The sequence below is a fragment of the Mobula hypostoma genome, chromosome 2 (genome assembly GCF_963921235.1).
Source record: "Mobula hypostoma chromosome 2, sMobHyp1.1, whole genome shotgun sequence".
In the NCBI taxonomy this organism is placed as follows: domain Eukaryota; kingdom Metazoa; phylum Chordata; class Chondrichthyes; order Myliobatiformes; family Myliobatidae; genus Mobula; species Mobula hypostoma.
Window position 1 is genome coordinate 121,429,866 of NC_086098.1, and position 15,913 is coordinate 121,445,778.

Sequence of the window (15,913 nt, forward strand, 5' to 3'; positions counted from 1 at the left end):
GCCGTGCGCTTCCCTACACCGTGTACGTACGGGCCGTGCGCTTCCCTACACTGTGTTACGTACAGTGGCCGTGCGCTTCCCTACACCGTGTACGTACAGTGGCCGTGCGCTTCCCTACACCGTGTACGTACAGCGGCTGTGCGCTTCCCTACACCGTGTTACGTACAGTGGCCGTGCGCTTCCCTACACCGTGTTACGTACAGCGGCCGTGCGCTTCCCCACACTGTGTTACGTACAGCGGCCGTGCGCTTCCCCACACTGTGTTACGTACAGCGGCCGTGCGCTTCCCTACACCGTGTTACGTACGGGCCGTGCGCTTCCCTACACCGTGTTACGTACAGTGGCTGTGCGCTTCCCTACACCGTGTTACGTACAGCGGCTGTGCGCTTCCCTACACCGTGTTACGTACAGCGGCTGTGCGCTTCCCTACACCGTGTTACGTACAGCGGCTGTGCGCTTCCCTACACCGTGTTACGTACAGCGGCTGTGCGCTTCCCTACACCGTGTTACGTACAGCGGCTGTGCGCTTCCCTACACCGTGTTACGTACAGTGGCTGTGCGCTTCCCTACACCGTGTTACGTACAGTGGCTGTGCGCTTCCCTACACTGTGTTACGTACAGCGGCTGTGCGCTTCCCTACACCGTGTTACGTACAGTGGCCGTGCGCTTCCCTACACCGTGTTACGTACGGGCCGTGCGCTTCCCTACACCGTGTTACGTACGGGCCGTGCGCTTCCCTACACCGTGTTACGTACAGTGGCCGTGCGCTTCCCCCCACCGTGTTATGTACAGTGGCCGTGCGCTTCCCCACACCGTGTTATGTACAGCGGCCGTGCGCTTCCCCACACCGTGTTACGTACAGCGGCCGTGCGCTTCCCCACACCGTGTTACGTACAGCGGCCGTGCGCTTCCCCACACCGTGTTACGTACAGCGGCCGTGCGCTTCCCCACACCGTGTTACGTACAGCGGCCGTGCGCTTCCCCACACCGTGTTACGTACAGCGGCCGTGCGCTTCCCCACACCGTGTTACGTACAGCGGCCGTGCGCTTCCCCACACCGTGTTACGTACAGCGGCCGTGCGCTTCCCCACACCGTGTTACGTACAGCGGCCGTGCGCTTCCCCACACCGTGTTACGTACAGCGGCCGTGCGCTTCCCCACACCGTGTTACGTACAGCGGCCGTGCGCTTCCCCACACCGTGTTACGTACAGCGGCCGTGCGCTTCCCCACACCGTGTTACGTACAGCGGCCGTGCGCTTCCCCACACCGTGTTACGTACAGCGGCCGTGCGCTTCCCCACACCGTGTTACGTACAGCGGCCGTGCGCTTCCCCACACCGTGTTACGTACAGCGGCCGTGCGCTTCTCTACACAGTGTTACATACAGTGGCCACACACTTCCCCACGCTGTATTACATAAAGTGGCCATACAGTTACGTACAGTGGCCATACACTTCCCCGCACTGTAGATTACACCAGCTACACTTTGCCCATTCCCCTAATCTGTCGAATTCTTTTGCAGAATCCCTGCTTCAACACTACCTGCCTCTCCACCTATCTCTGTCAGTGACTAGTGGTGTTCCACAAGTGTCGGAGTTGGGTCCGCTGCTTTTCACATTACATGTTAATGATCTTATGATGCAAATGATGGCTTTGTGTGCAGACCTTACCACAAAGCCAGCATTTTCATCATACAGATCATTAATATGTAATGTGAAAAGTAGCGGACCCACTCCGACACCTGTGGAACACCACTAGCCACTGACAGCGAATGGGAAAAGGCCCGTTTTATTTCCAGTCTTTGTCTTCTGCTAGTCAGCAATCTTATGTCCATGCTGATATCTGTCCTGTAATACCATCTAATCTAATCTTACCTTGCTGAGCAGCCCTCATGCAGCACCTTTTCAAAGGCCTGAACATCTAAATAAACAGCATCCACTGACTCGCCTTTGTCTATCCTGCCAGTTATTTTGTCAAAGAACTCCAATGGACTTGTTCGGCAAGATTTCCCTTTAAGGAAACCATGCTGACTTTGGCCTATTTTATCACGTGCCTCCAAGTAGCTCAAAACCTAATCCTTAAATAATGAACTCTGACATCTTACTAACCACTGAAATCAGGCTATCTGGCCTATAATTTCCTATATTTTGGTTTCCTCATAATAGAGAGGAGTGATATGTGCAATGTTCCAGTCCTCTGGAATTACAGTGTCTATAAAGAGTATTTCCCCCCGCCCCCCCGGAAGTTTTATTCTCAGAAACTCCAAGACTTTGCTCTTGTTTTTCTCTGACAGAATCACCGGATCAAAGCAAACCGGAAGCAGCAGACAGAGAGGAAGGAGAGAAGGAGGAACAACTGGAAAGAGGGCTGCCTTCTGCACATTTCTCACAGCATGCATCACGTTTGGAGGAAAAGCAGCAGGGGAGCGGAAGTGAGGGGACACTGGGAAAGTTGGACTCCACGGAGACTGAGAGCAAAAAGCACAATGTCAGACCGGGGGAGCTGCTTTCTCCAGAGCCTCTAAAGGATCTGGAGGAAGAGCTTCCTTCCGTTAACAGTCCCGAGGGTGGAGCAGGTCACACACAGGTGACAGAGGGAGAACCAGTGTATCCAGATTTGACGCAGCAACATCCCAGTGGAGAACTTGAGGAAGCAAAAGTAACTCCTTCTAACATTACAGGGAGCATGGAAGATGCTGGGAGGAAACTTTCTCCAGAGGATGATGTAGAACTTGGCGAGGCTGAATGGAGGGATGATGGGGAGTGCGCCAGAGGAACAGGCTCCGTGACGGTTGGAGGGAGGTCAGAGGAGGAAGTTTTGGGAGAACGGTGTGTCCTGAATGCTGAGGGTGGGAAGGAATCACAGATGGGACCTCCTACAATGAGAGATGGAAAGTCTGACAAAATGGACCATGTGGATGACAGTCTGCTTAAGCAAGAGTGGCAAGAGGTGGATAGTGTACGTGAGACTGTTGCCGACCGGGCTTATTTGGAGACAGAGAGAGGTGGGTGTAGAATAACTGCTGGTTACAATCATTTGTCTTTTCCATACATTTGCCTTTAGAGTTCCTTACAGAACATACAACAAACAGCACAGATGGGCTTTTTGGCCCACAATCTGAACTAATTAAACCCTTAACTAAACTAATCCCTTCTGCCAACACTATAGCCACTTTCCTCCATTCTCTGCACATTCATGTGCCTACCGAAGAGCTTCTTGAATGCCTCTATTGTACTTGCTTGCACCACCACCCTTGGTAGTGCCTCCCACCACTTTGTTTTTAGAAAATATCTATTTGCATGTGCCTTTTGAATTTAACCCCTTTCATTTTGTATGCCATACAATATTATATGTTTCAATCTTGCTGAAAGATATTGGCTGTCTCTCTACGTCTCTCATAAGCTTTTAAACTTCTACAAGTTCTCTTCTCAGCCTGCACCACTCTTTAAGTTTGCTCTCTCTCTTGTGAACTTTCTTTGGTAAAATGTGTAAAACCCACATGATGATTTCAGAGGAAGTACTTGATGAGCTGTAAAACACTGTGGCATGTCCTGAGATCATATAGGCAGAGCAAACCTTGTGTCTCTCCACAGCCAGGGATTTAAGGGACCATAACATGGCTCCGTGACTCCATATCTTGGTGCCGTTGAAGAGAGATGTCTGAATCACTGTAGGCTCCAAGCAATTTGCTGGAAGATTTCACAGATCGAACTGCATCCGGGGGGAATAGATTCTGCTCAACTCTCAGAAATCCTCCAGCACCTTGTGTGTTGTTCCAGATTACAGCATTTACAGTCTCTTGTGTCTTCAGTATTGATTAGAGGCAGGGTGCAGAGAGGACTTGGGAGCAGTGGGAATGGATAGGCTAAGTGAATGGGCAAGGACATGCCAGATGGAATATAAAGTAACACACACAAAATGCTGGGGGAACTCAGCAGGCCAGATAGCATCTATAGAAAAGAGTACAGTCGATGTTTCGAGCCGAGACCCTTCTGTAGGAAATCCTGCAGAAATGTCAACTGTACTCTTTTCCAAGATGCTGCCTGGCCTGCTGAGTTCCTCCAGCATTTTGTGTGTCTTACTTGGATTTCCAGCATCTGCAGATTTTCTCTTGTTTGTGATTGGAATATAAAGTAGATAGAATTGAAAATCAGAATAATAAAAAAAATAGAAAGTACTGGAAATAATTCTGGCTGGGCCACATCTGTGGATTGAGAAACTTTTGAACAAAGTATCTCCAGCATTTCTGATTTTTATTTTAGATTTTCAACATCTGCAGGTTTTTGTTTGATTTTGAGGTTTTCATTCGAAATGGTGAGCGATTATAAATGGTTGGTGCTCCGAGGAGCTTGGATGCTTTTGGGCATAAATCATTGAAAGTTCACACATGGGAATTATGAAGACTTTATAATCTCTTACCAAGCTTAGATGAGTATAATGTGTGCTGTAGGCAAGTAAGCTGGTTCATTCACTGTCTCTGTTCCATGTTGAATATCAGGGTCTCTACACTCCCAGGAGAGGAGTCAGTGGCTGCCATGGATTATCTCAGCACTCTATGGAGTCATCCTGGCTACGAGCAACACTGTGAGATCAGTTGTCCGTTCACTCTCAGAACTTGTAAGTATCTCTGTTTACTCCCAGTTTACCTACTTCTGTTATATGTAGTTCTATGAGACTATGATGCTTCTGTCATTGGTAATTCTTACCCTTGAGTCCATGTGTGTTGAAGTCCCATATCTGATCTTCTGCATATATAACCACAATTTGGGACGTGAGAGTGCATGATTTCCTGAAAGTGGTGTTGCCAGTGGACAGGGTGCTGGAGAAGGCTTTTGGCATGCTGGCCTTCGTCAGTCAGGGCATTAGGTATGTTATGTTGCACTTGTGCAAGATGTTGGTGATTTGGAATATCGTGTTCGGTTTTGGTCGCCCTACTATAGGAAAGGTGTCATTGAGTTGCAAAGAGTGAAGATGAGATTCATGAGGATGTTGCTGAGAATCGAGGGACTGAGTTACGGAGAGAAGTTCAGTAAGTTGGGACTTTTTATTGGAGCATAGGAAAATGAGAGATGATTTTAGAGGCATATAAAATCATAAGGGATGTAGATGGGATGAATGCACACTATCTTTTTCCCAGGGTTGTGGAATTAAAACCTAACGAGCATAGGTTTAAGATAAGAAGGGAAAAAATTAATAGGAACCTGAGGGGCAACTTTTACAGCGAGAGGCTGATCAATGTATGGGATGAGCTGCCAGAGGAAATGGTTGAGGCAGGCACATTAATGATATTTAGAAACATAGAAAATAGGTGCAGGAGTAGGCCATTCGGCCCTTCGAGCCTGCACCGCCATTTATTATGATCATGGCTGATCATCCAACTCAGAACCCCGCCCCAGCCTTCCCCCCATACCCCCTGACCCCTGTACCCACAAGGGCCATATCTAACTCCCTCTTAAACATAGCCAATGAACTGGCCTCAACAGTTTGCTGTGGCAGAGAATTCCACAGATTCACCACTCTCTGTGTGAAGAAGTTTTTCCTAATCTCGGTCCTAAAAGGCTTCCCCTCTATCCTCAAACTGTGACCCCTCGTTCTGGACTTCCCCAACATCGGGAACAATCTTCCTGCATCTAGCCTGTCCAATCCCTTTAGGATCTTATACGTTTCAATCAGATCCCCCCTCAATCTTCTAAATTCCAACGAGTACAAGCCCAGTTCATCCAGTCTTTCTTCATATGAAAGTCCTGCCATCCCAGGAATCAATCTGGTGAACCTTCTTTGTACTCCCTCTATGGCAAAGATGTCTTTCCTCAGATTAGGGGACCAAAACTGCACACAATACTCCAGGTGTGGTCTCACCAAGGCCTTGTACAACTGCAGTAGTACCTCCCTGCTCCTGTACTCGAATCCTCTCGCTATAAATGCCAGCATACCATTCACCTTTTTCACCGCCTGCTGTACCTGCATGCCCACTTTCAATGACTGGTGTATAATGACACCCAGGTCTCGTTGCACCTCCCCTTTTCCTAATCGGCCACCATTCAGATAATAATCTGTTTTCCTATTTTTGCCACCAAAGTGGATAACTTCACATTTATCCACATTAAATTGCACCTGCCACGAACTTGCCCACTCACCCAACCTATCCAAGTCACTCTGCATCCTCTTAGCATCCTCCTCACAGCTAACACTGCCACCCAGCTTCGTGTCATCCGCAAACTTGGAGATGCTGCATTTAATTCCCTCATCCAAGTCATTAATATATATTGTAAACAACTGGGGTCCCAGCACTGAGCCTTGCGGTACCCCACTAGTCACCGCCTGCCATTCTGAAAAGGTCCCGTTTGTTCCCACTCTTTGCTTCCTGTCTGCTAACCAATTCTCCACCCACATCAATACCTTATCCCCAATACCGTGTGCTTTAAGTTTGCACACTAATCTCCTGTGTGGGACCTTGTCAAAAGCCTTTTGAAAATCCAAATATACCACATCCACTGGTTCTCCCCTATCCACTCTACTAGTTACATCCTCAAAAAATTCTATGAGATTCGTCAGACATGATTTTCCTTTCACAAATCCATGCTGACTTTGTCCGATGATTTCACCGCTTTCCAAATGTGCTGTTATCACATCTTTGATAACTGACTCCAGCAGTTTCCCCACCACCGACGTTAGGCTAACCAGTCTATAATTCCCCGGTTTCTCTCTCCCTCCTTTTTTAAAAAGTGGGGTTACATTAGCCACCCTCCAATCCTCAGGAACTAGTCCAGAATCTAACGAGTTTTGAAAAATTATCACTAATGCATCCACTATTTCTTGGCCTACTTCCTTAAGCACTCTAGGATGCAGACCATCTGGCCCTGGGGATTTATCTGCCTTCAATCCCTTCAATTTACCTAACACCACTTCCCTACTAACATGTATTTCACTCAGTTCCTCCATCTCACGGGACCCTCTGTCCCTTACTATTTCTGGAAGATTATTTATGTCCTCCTTAGTGAAGACAGAACCAAAGTAATTATTCAATTGGTCTGCTATGTCCTTGCTCCCCATAATCAATTCACCTGTTTCTGTCTGCAGGGGACCTACATTTGTCTTTACCAGTCTTTTCCTTTTTACATATCTATAAAAGCTTTTACAGTCCGTTTTTATGTTCCCTGCCAGTTTTCTCTCATAATCTTTTTTCCCCTTCCTAATTAAGCCCTTTGTCCTCCTCTGCTGAACTCTGAATTTCTCCCAGTCCTCAGGTGAGCCACTTTCTCTGGCTAATTTGTATGCTACTTCTTTGGAATTGATACTTTCCCTAATTTCTCTTGTCAGCCACGGGTGCACTACCTTCCTTGATTTATTCTTTTGCCAAACTGGGATGAACAATTGTTGTAGTTCATCCATGCAACCTTTAAATACTTGCCATTGCATATCCACCGTCAATCCTTTAAGTGTCATTTGCCAGTCTATCTTAGCTAATTCACGTCTCATACCTTCAAAGTTACCCCTCTTTAAGTTCAGAACCTTTGTTTCTGAATTAACTATGTCACTCTCCATCTTAATGAAGAATTCCACCATATTATGGTCACTCTTACCCAAGGGGCCTCTCACGACAAGATCGTTAATTAACCCTTCCTCATTGCTCAAGAGCAATATTTAAAAGGTATTTGGATAGGCACATGGATAGGAAAGGATATGGGCATTTGGGAAGAGCTTAGATAGGAATCTTTGTTGGGATAGACTTTTTGGGCCAAATAACCTGTTTCTATGTTGTATGACTATGACGGACTTGTATCCATGTAGCACTTAATCTATCATGTTATCCCATGGTGATATAAACCCACTTGGCACTGAGGCACAGGAAATACTTGGCTGGTGACTGAAATCTTGGTTAAAGAGGAGGGTTTTAGCGAGTGCCATCTCTGCAGGTAGGGGTGGTTCGGGGAAGGAATTTGAAAGCCGATCACTTGAGCTGCTTGAAAACGTTGCCATTGGTGCAGTCCTTTTTAAATCAGGGCTGGAGATGAAGCCAGAATATGAGGACCTCAGCTTTCATAATCCCAACGACTTTTTACAACGCAGGAGGGCCTGTAGCTTGGGCAAAGCTCCTAGCTGTCCCCTTATCCTCTTTATTTCTCTGAACCCTTGCCATTTATTCCCTCTCCCTTTGACTCTTTATTTTTACTGAAGGGTGATTTGCAGTGACTACTTGTGTTTGGAATGTGTATGGGGGGGGCGGTGGAGGGGAAGCCCGCACTGCCACAGGGAGAATGAGCAAATTCCACACAAGCAGCGTCTGAGGTCAGGATTGTACTTGGGTTGCTTGAGCATTGCTCATTATATCACTGCACTACCTAAAATTGCCTTCATCTGTTTGAGGAAAAGGGTGCTTGAAAATGAAGACCTCAAACCAGGCGCAAAGTGATCCCTGATCACGAAGTGCTTTTGCAATATGATATACTACCACAAACAGGACAAAACAGCAAAGGGGTACGACCTACATGCTCACTGCAAAATCCTCCAAATCCACTAGCCGACAAGCAAACCAGTGTTGTCATCCTACCCTTGGCTAAGGCTGAGTCCCGAATTATACAGTGTTGACTCCAATAGTCAGACCAAGTTGACAACTGAAACAGGCTCACTGTTCCGATCTCTCACATGGCAAGAGGTTAGTAGGGGGGAAGGCGAAAAGCTTCAAGGATGTTCTCAAAGCCTCACTGAAGAAGAATAGTATCATCACCATGAGCTTTTGTAGCCAGTGACTTAATGAACTGGAGGAGCAGCAGGTGGAGTTGTACTTGAGAACCAAGAGATCTTTTCGTGGGAGTGTGCTGAAGTCTGACAGAGCAGTGAACCCCTTTACTGCCAGCCTGACCCAAGTGCTTCCTGACCCAGCCTGTGGATGTCACCTTGACTTCATGAGCCACTTCAGAGTCTGATAGTTTTGGAATGGAAACAAGCCATTCTCGACCCCAAAGGACTGCATAACAGGAAGGTTTACAATCGTGGAAACAGAAAGGATTGCGGATGCTGCAATGTGGAGCAATGCACAAAAGTGCCGGATGAATTCAGTGGGTCAGGCAGCATTTATGGAGGGATTACAATCATGACTGGGCTTCAAAGTTCTGCATTGGTTGTAGAAGCTCTTCAAGGTGAAGAAAGCTTCCAAAGATTCTTAAGAAACTGAAAAGCACCTATTTTCGCGTAGCAGATGTTCGAGACTAAATGTTTATGAAACGAACTGGAGCCGGATGGTTGTAGTGCCGGCGGCCGGCGGCTGGCGGCGCTGCTGGGGGAGCGCAGCCATCCGGAACAGTGATGGCGGAGGTGGCGCTGTTAGTTCCGGTGCCGCTTACTTTCGGTTGACGTGTTGAACGGGAGGCGATCGGTATCTGTCGACATGAGGCCGATACTGAAACGGTTGTCTGGGTTCTTCTCGCTGCCGCTGCCCCATTAACAGGGCAGCCTCACCGGACCCTCCGCTGTCAGACTTCCGTCTGAACGCCATGAGCTCGGGGAAGGAGCCGGCAGCGCCGACCGCTCACGCACTCGGGCCTGGTGCACTCGTCTACTCGGCTCTGGTGGGCCGCATTGACCAGGTGAGGAGAGCGGCGGCCGGCGACTGGGAGCAGGTCCACCTGTCCGATCCCGTCACGGCGGTTGGCTCAGTAGTGGTTTGGACGCCGACGGGCCAGGTCTGACAGGTGGCTGAAGGTAATCACTTGGGAGCGAGATAACGGACAGTGCTGCGTGGGCAGTGCTAACACTGTAAATGTTCGGTTAGCACAGCCGTGTTTGTTATCTAAAGTCAGTGTAAATGTACTGTATGTGTGTATGTGTATGTGTGTGTGTAACACACTCGAAAGGGTAGTGTAAATGTGTTTGTGTATTTGAGGTCAATGTAAGTGTAGTGTACTGTCTGTGTGTGTACCCGAGGCCCGAGGTTGGTCAGTATGGGTATACTGTGTGTGTGTACGTACCCGAGGTTAGTCAATGTGCATATACTGTGTGTGTATACCAGAGGGTTGGTCAGATTGGTTAGTGGGGGTATACTGTGTGTGTGTGTGTGTGTGTGTGTGTGTGTGTGTGTGTGTGTACCCAAGGTTGGTCAGTGTGAGTATACTGTGTGTGTGTATGTGTGTATACGTACCTGAGGTTGGTCAGTGTGAATATACTGTGTGTGTGTGTGTGTGTGTGTGTGTGTAACACACTCGAAAGGGTAGTGTAAATGTGTTTGTGTATTTGAGGTCAATGTAAGTGTAGTGTACTGTCTGTGTGTGTACCCGAGGCCCGAGGTTGGTCAGTATGGGTATACTGTGTGTGTGTACGTACCCGAGGTTAGTCAATGTGCATATACTGTGTGTGTACCCGAGGGTTGGTCAGATTGGTTAGTGGGGGTATACTGTGTGTGTGTGTGTGTGTGTGTATACGTACCTGAGGTTGGTCAGTGTGAATATACTGTGTGTGTGTGTGTACCCGAGATTGGTCAGTGTGCGTATATTGTGTGTGTACCAGAGGTTGGTCTGTGTGCATATATTGTGTGTGTGTACCCGAGGTTGGTCAGTGTGCGTATATTGTGTGTGTGTACCCGAGGTTGGTCAGTGTGCGTATATTGTGTGTGTTTATGTGATCAGGTGGTCTGCTCAGTAAAGGTTGCGAATGCCAAAACCTGTGGAGATGTTACTGAAGATCGTTACAGGAGGATGTCAGTCGTTTGCAGATATGGAGAAATGGGTACACAGTTTAATCCACGCAAGTGGGATATATATTGCACTTTTGGGGGTGGTGTCAGATGTAAATCTGAAATGTGCACAGTAAATGGCAGGAGCTTTGCATCATTATTGTACGGGGAATCTTGGGGTCAAAGTCCATTGCTCTCTGAAGGTAGCAACACAATTAGGCTGGGAAAGAAGGCATATCGGTCTTCAGAGAAGGCACTGAGTACAAGAATCATAAAGTCATGTTGCAGTATATAAAACTGGTGAAGCTGCATTTGCAGTGTTATCTGCTGTTCTGGTTGCCCTGTTACAGGAAGGATGTGGAGACTTTGGAAAGGGTGAAAAAGAGGTTCACCAGGATGTTGCTTGGATTAGGGAATATTAGCTATTAGGAGATATTAATCAAATTTGTGTTGTTTTCTATGAGGCATTGGAGGCTGAACGGAAACTTGGTAGAGAATTGTAAGGTTATTAAGTACTGAAATCTTTTTTCCAGGTGGAAATGTCGAATACGAGAAAAAATGCATTTAAAATGAGAGTGGGAAAGTTTAAAGGAGATGTTTGCTGTGAACTTTATTTTTACACGAAGTGGTAGTGCCTAGAATGCACTGGTGGTGGAAGCAATCTTGGTCGTAGCATTTAAGAGGCATTTAGGTAGGCACCAGAGCGTGTAGGGAATGGAGAGGTCTGGATCACCTGCAGGCAGGTAGTTTACTGAGGGACTAGGTCCTATGAAACAGTTTCTTAAAAAACTTGTGTTACCCAAAGGTCGGGGGGGGAATGGTACAGGCCACGTGGGTGATAGAGGCACACTTTATAATGAAGGTGATCATACTACAAATGTATAGAATCAGTAACACTGTGAATGCTTAGATTGAATGACATAATTAATGGTGAATAAAGCCATTTTCTTTGTATATTTTGATGAATTTAGTTTACTTTGAAATCTAAGAAGTCACTAAACATTGTGCGTGGGTGTGAACGTAGCCAAAGTTACAAGATGTATGCTTGTCCTCATGGTAACTTGTAAGATGCATGAAGGCAACTTGATTAATGTGCATATGGTAACTTTATAAATGTATTTCTGTCATATCCGTGTGAGTGACTTTACCTGTAGTTAATGTATAAAGTTGTGGGTTATTGCACTTTAGTGGTAACTTCAAAATTTTTCATTGTAATTTGTATATATGAAAATAACCTTGTGACTTTATAAACTAATATTCAATATATCTGTGTGTTTCATGTGCTTACTATTTATATTGCTGTCTATTTTCTTACTGTAGTCACACAGATGTGCTGTTACCACGATCTCAATTTTATAAATGTACCGTTAATGCTGCTGTATGTGTTTCATAGGTGTGCTATGAGTGCATTGTTCATTGAGTGGTAGAGATAGGAAAAAACAATTTGGTCTTTTGTATCTCACTCATCTCTCAGTCAGGTCATATTGATCGTTTACCAGATATTATCCCATATCATATTTGCTGAATAACCTTCTCCACCAAAGGTGGCTGTGAAGACTCAGTCAAGGCAGAGATTAACAAGCGTTCGGTTAAAAACAAAAAGGATCGAGTGTTTAGAAATTGCTCCTCATCTTTGATATAAGTGGACCCCTCTATTCTGAGGTTATGGCCTCTAGTCCTAGACTCCCTCACTATAGGAAACATCCTCTTCACATCCACTCTATCTAGGCCTTTCAACATTGAATAGATTTCAATGAGATTCTGCCCCCCCCCGCCCCATTCAACTAAATTCCAGCGAGTGCTGTCCCAGAGCCATCAAATACTCTTAATGATAAGCCTTTTATTCCTGGAATAATTTTCATGAATCTCTTTTGAACCCTTTCCAACCTTTTCTTAGATAAGGGTCTCAGAGCTGTTCACAGTACTCCAAGCGAGGCCAAGCCTCAGTACTATGTCCTGGTTTTTATATTCTAGTCCTCTTGAAATGAATGCTAACATTGCATTTGCCTTCCTCACCACTGACTCAACCTGCAAGTTAACCTTTAGGGAATCCTGCATGAGGACTCCCAAGTACCTTTGCACCTTGGACTTTTGGATTTTCTTCTGGTTTAGAAAATAGTCTGTGCTTTTATTCCTTCTGCTAAAGTGTATGATCATATTCTTCCCAACACTGTATTCCATCTACCACTTCTTTCCCCATTCTCCTAATCTGTTTTAAGTCCTTCTGCAGCCTTCCTGCTTCCTCATCGTTACCTACCTATCTCCGTGTTGTTCGTAAACTTGACTACAAAGCCATCAGTTCCATCATCGAAATCATTGACTTGCAATGTAAAGAGTAGCAGTACCAACTCTGTGGAACATCACTGGTCATCGGCAGCCAGTCAGAAAAGGCTTCCTTTAGTCCTACACTTTGCCTTCTGACAATCAGCTAATGCTCTAACTGTGTTAGTATCTTTCCTGTAATACCATGGGCTCTTATTTTGTTAGGCAACCTCATGTGCAGCACTTTGTCAAAGGCTTTCTGAAATCCGATACACAATGTCCACCAATTCTCCTTTGTCTTTCCTACTTGTTATTTCCTCAAAGATTCCCAACAGATATGTCAGGCAAGATTTTCACTGAATGAAAGCATACTGACTGTGGCCTATTTTACCATGTGCCTCCAAGTATCCTGAAACCCCACCTTTAACAATTGAGTTTAACATCTTCCCAACCACTGAGGTCAGGCTAGCTGGCCTATAATTTCCTTTCTTCTGCCTCCCTCCCTTCTTGAAGAGTGGAGTGACACATGCAGTTTTCTAGCCCTCCGGAACCATGGCAAAATCTTTTGATTCGTGAAAGATCATTCCTATTACCTCCACAATCTCCTTAGCTACCTCTTTCAAATCTCAGGGGTGTAGTCTGTCTGGTCCAGGTGACTTATCTACCTTCAGATCTTTCAGCTTCCCAAATACCTTCCTAGTAATAGGAATTGCACCCACTTCTGTGCTCTGACCATTACTACCTCTCCAGGGTCATTTCCCAGGATCTAATATTTACTCTTGCCTCTCTTTTACTCTTTATAAATTGGGGAAAAAAACTATTTTTGTCCTGTTTGATATTATTGGCTAGCTTACCTTCATATTTCATTTTTGCCGTGCTTATTGCTTTTTTACTTGCATTCTGTTGTTTTTTAAAAGCTTCCCAATCCTCTACCTTCACACCAATTTTTGTTCCATTATATGCCCTCTTTTCCTTTCATGTTGGCTTTGATTTCCCTTGTCAGCCATAGTTGCCATCCTGCCTTTAGAATACTTCCTTGTCTTTGGAATAATTCTGTCCTGTGTCTTCTGAATTGCTCCTGGAAATCCCAGCCATTGCTGCTGCCTCTTCATCCCTGCCAGTATCCCTTTCCAATCAACTTCGACCAGCTCCTCTCTTGTGCCTCTCATTCCTTTTACTCCTTTGTAATACTGATACATTTGACTTCCCTCTCAAATTGCAGGATGAATTGGATCATATTATGATCTCTGGTTCCTTTACCTTAAGCTCCTTAATGAAATTTATTTCAATATACAACACCCAATCCAGAATAGCTGATCCCCTAGTGGGCTCAACCCCGATGGGTTTAACAAGCAGGTGTACCTAAAAAGTGGCTGTTCAGTGTGTGTCCTAGTTTTTGATTTTCCCATTCCTGGGAAAAAAACTGTACTCATCCTAACTCTGCTCCTCATGATTTTACACGCCATTATAATCTCACTTCTCATTTTCTCATACTTCAAAGAATAAAGTCCCAGCATGCTCAATCTTTCGTAACAGTCCCTTGAAATCCAACAACATTCTTGTAAATCTTCTCTTTACTCTTTCCAGCATAATGGCATATTTTCTATAACAGGGTGACCAAAACTGAACATAATATTCCAAATACATCAATATCTTGTACATTTGCAATAAAAGCAGTGAATGGTTAATCATAGAAACTACTATACGGGAAACTGCTGAGCCCGAACAATTCTGCATGCTAAGCTGTGTATCTCTGCTTTTCTTTCCTTTGTCCTCTAAGTTTCTAAACCTCAGGCACCCTTCTGTGAAATTACAGAAATAGTCTAGGTGTCTTTTCTAGATGTAAAGTTAACGTAACTCTCAGTGTGTGAAGTAATTTCTTAAATACTTGAATGTAAATAAGTTAATGTAACCAGTCCTCCCTGTGTTATGAACTGGTGACTTTCTGTAGAGCCCATATGATTGAGCGTTTGAGAGACCAGAGACATGAGACATAGGGTTGTCAGCTGCTGCGATGCCATGTGCAAATGTGGTTCAGAATTAGTCTTGTTATCACTGGCACAATTCATAAAATAGTCTCTTAATGGTTGAGTTAAGCACCCTAGTTTAACTACGTTATCCTTGGCTGGTGTGTTTTTTTAAAATCTCTGTATATTGCTCTGTAGTTGGCATTTGCAAACTTCGGATTATGAGCAGTTCTCAGGAACTGAACCCTGCTGTAATTTGGAAGATCTTTATTCTTTAACACTTTGATTAACTGAATGCCTCATTTGTAGCTTCTTTTCACATACAATACCTTGGGATATTGATAAGTATGTATATATAAAAAAATTATCCAATCCTTCAGTTCTAATTCCTAACAGACTTTCCTCTCTTTTTTTGTAACCACTTGCAGTTTTTTTTTATCTCTGGACTCAGTCAACTTTAGTGTCTTGTGCATTGTCCATAAACTTCACCCTAGTTTCAGCAGTGCTATGTCTTGGTTATAAGAGCATTAAGCTTCCAGTCCCTTTTTCCCTGACCACTCAAATCTTGCTGTTTTATTTCTCTAAGACCTACAATGATTGGTGGTTGATCATCTGTGTGCTAGTGTTGTTGTCTTTTGCTTGGTGCCTGTTTTTGTAGGATGACTCACCTGTGATGTTCTTTGGGGTGTTTTTACAGTGTTCAGTGATATGTGTATGTTTTTGGTCATATCAGTTATATCTGCATGATCATTTTAATGCATGCTCTTAAATCTTCTCCAATTTGAACTGAACGTTATTTTTGAGTTATAGGCAAAGCCGCTGTTCATTACTAAAGATAGTGGTAAGAGAGAAGTGGAGAGTATCCTCTTGAACAGTTGTAGAGCAGTAGTTTAAGTGAATTCAGATAACAGTATTGGCTATATGGCCTGATATCAGAACGTGCAGTTTGGACCGTGCCAGCTTACAACGTGGAAGCAATGGTAGACATTGTTTTTTGTGATCTTTTTAAATACGT

At 45.0% G+C, this 15,913-nt stretch overlaps 1 protein-coding gene across 2 annotated transcripts in view; it reads left to right on the top strand.

Annotated features, from left to right (window-relative positions):
* Window positions 1–15,913, top strand: part of mia3 (MIA SH3 domain ER export factor 3) — a 137,142-nt gene that overhangs the window by 36,112 nt on the left and 85,117 nt on the right. For both annotated transcript variants that reach the window (XM_063040561.1, XM_063040562.1), the window contains exons 5-6: window positions 2,294–3,004; window positions 4,499–4,617. In XM_063040561.1, coding sequence (XP_062896631.1) covers window positions 2,294–3,004; window positions 4,499–4,617 — 830 coding nt within the window. The remainder of the gene's footprint in view (window positions 1–2,293; window positions 3,005–4,498; window positions 4,618–15,913) is intronic.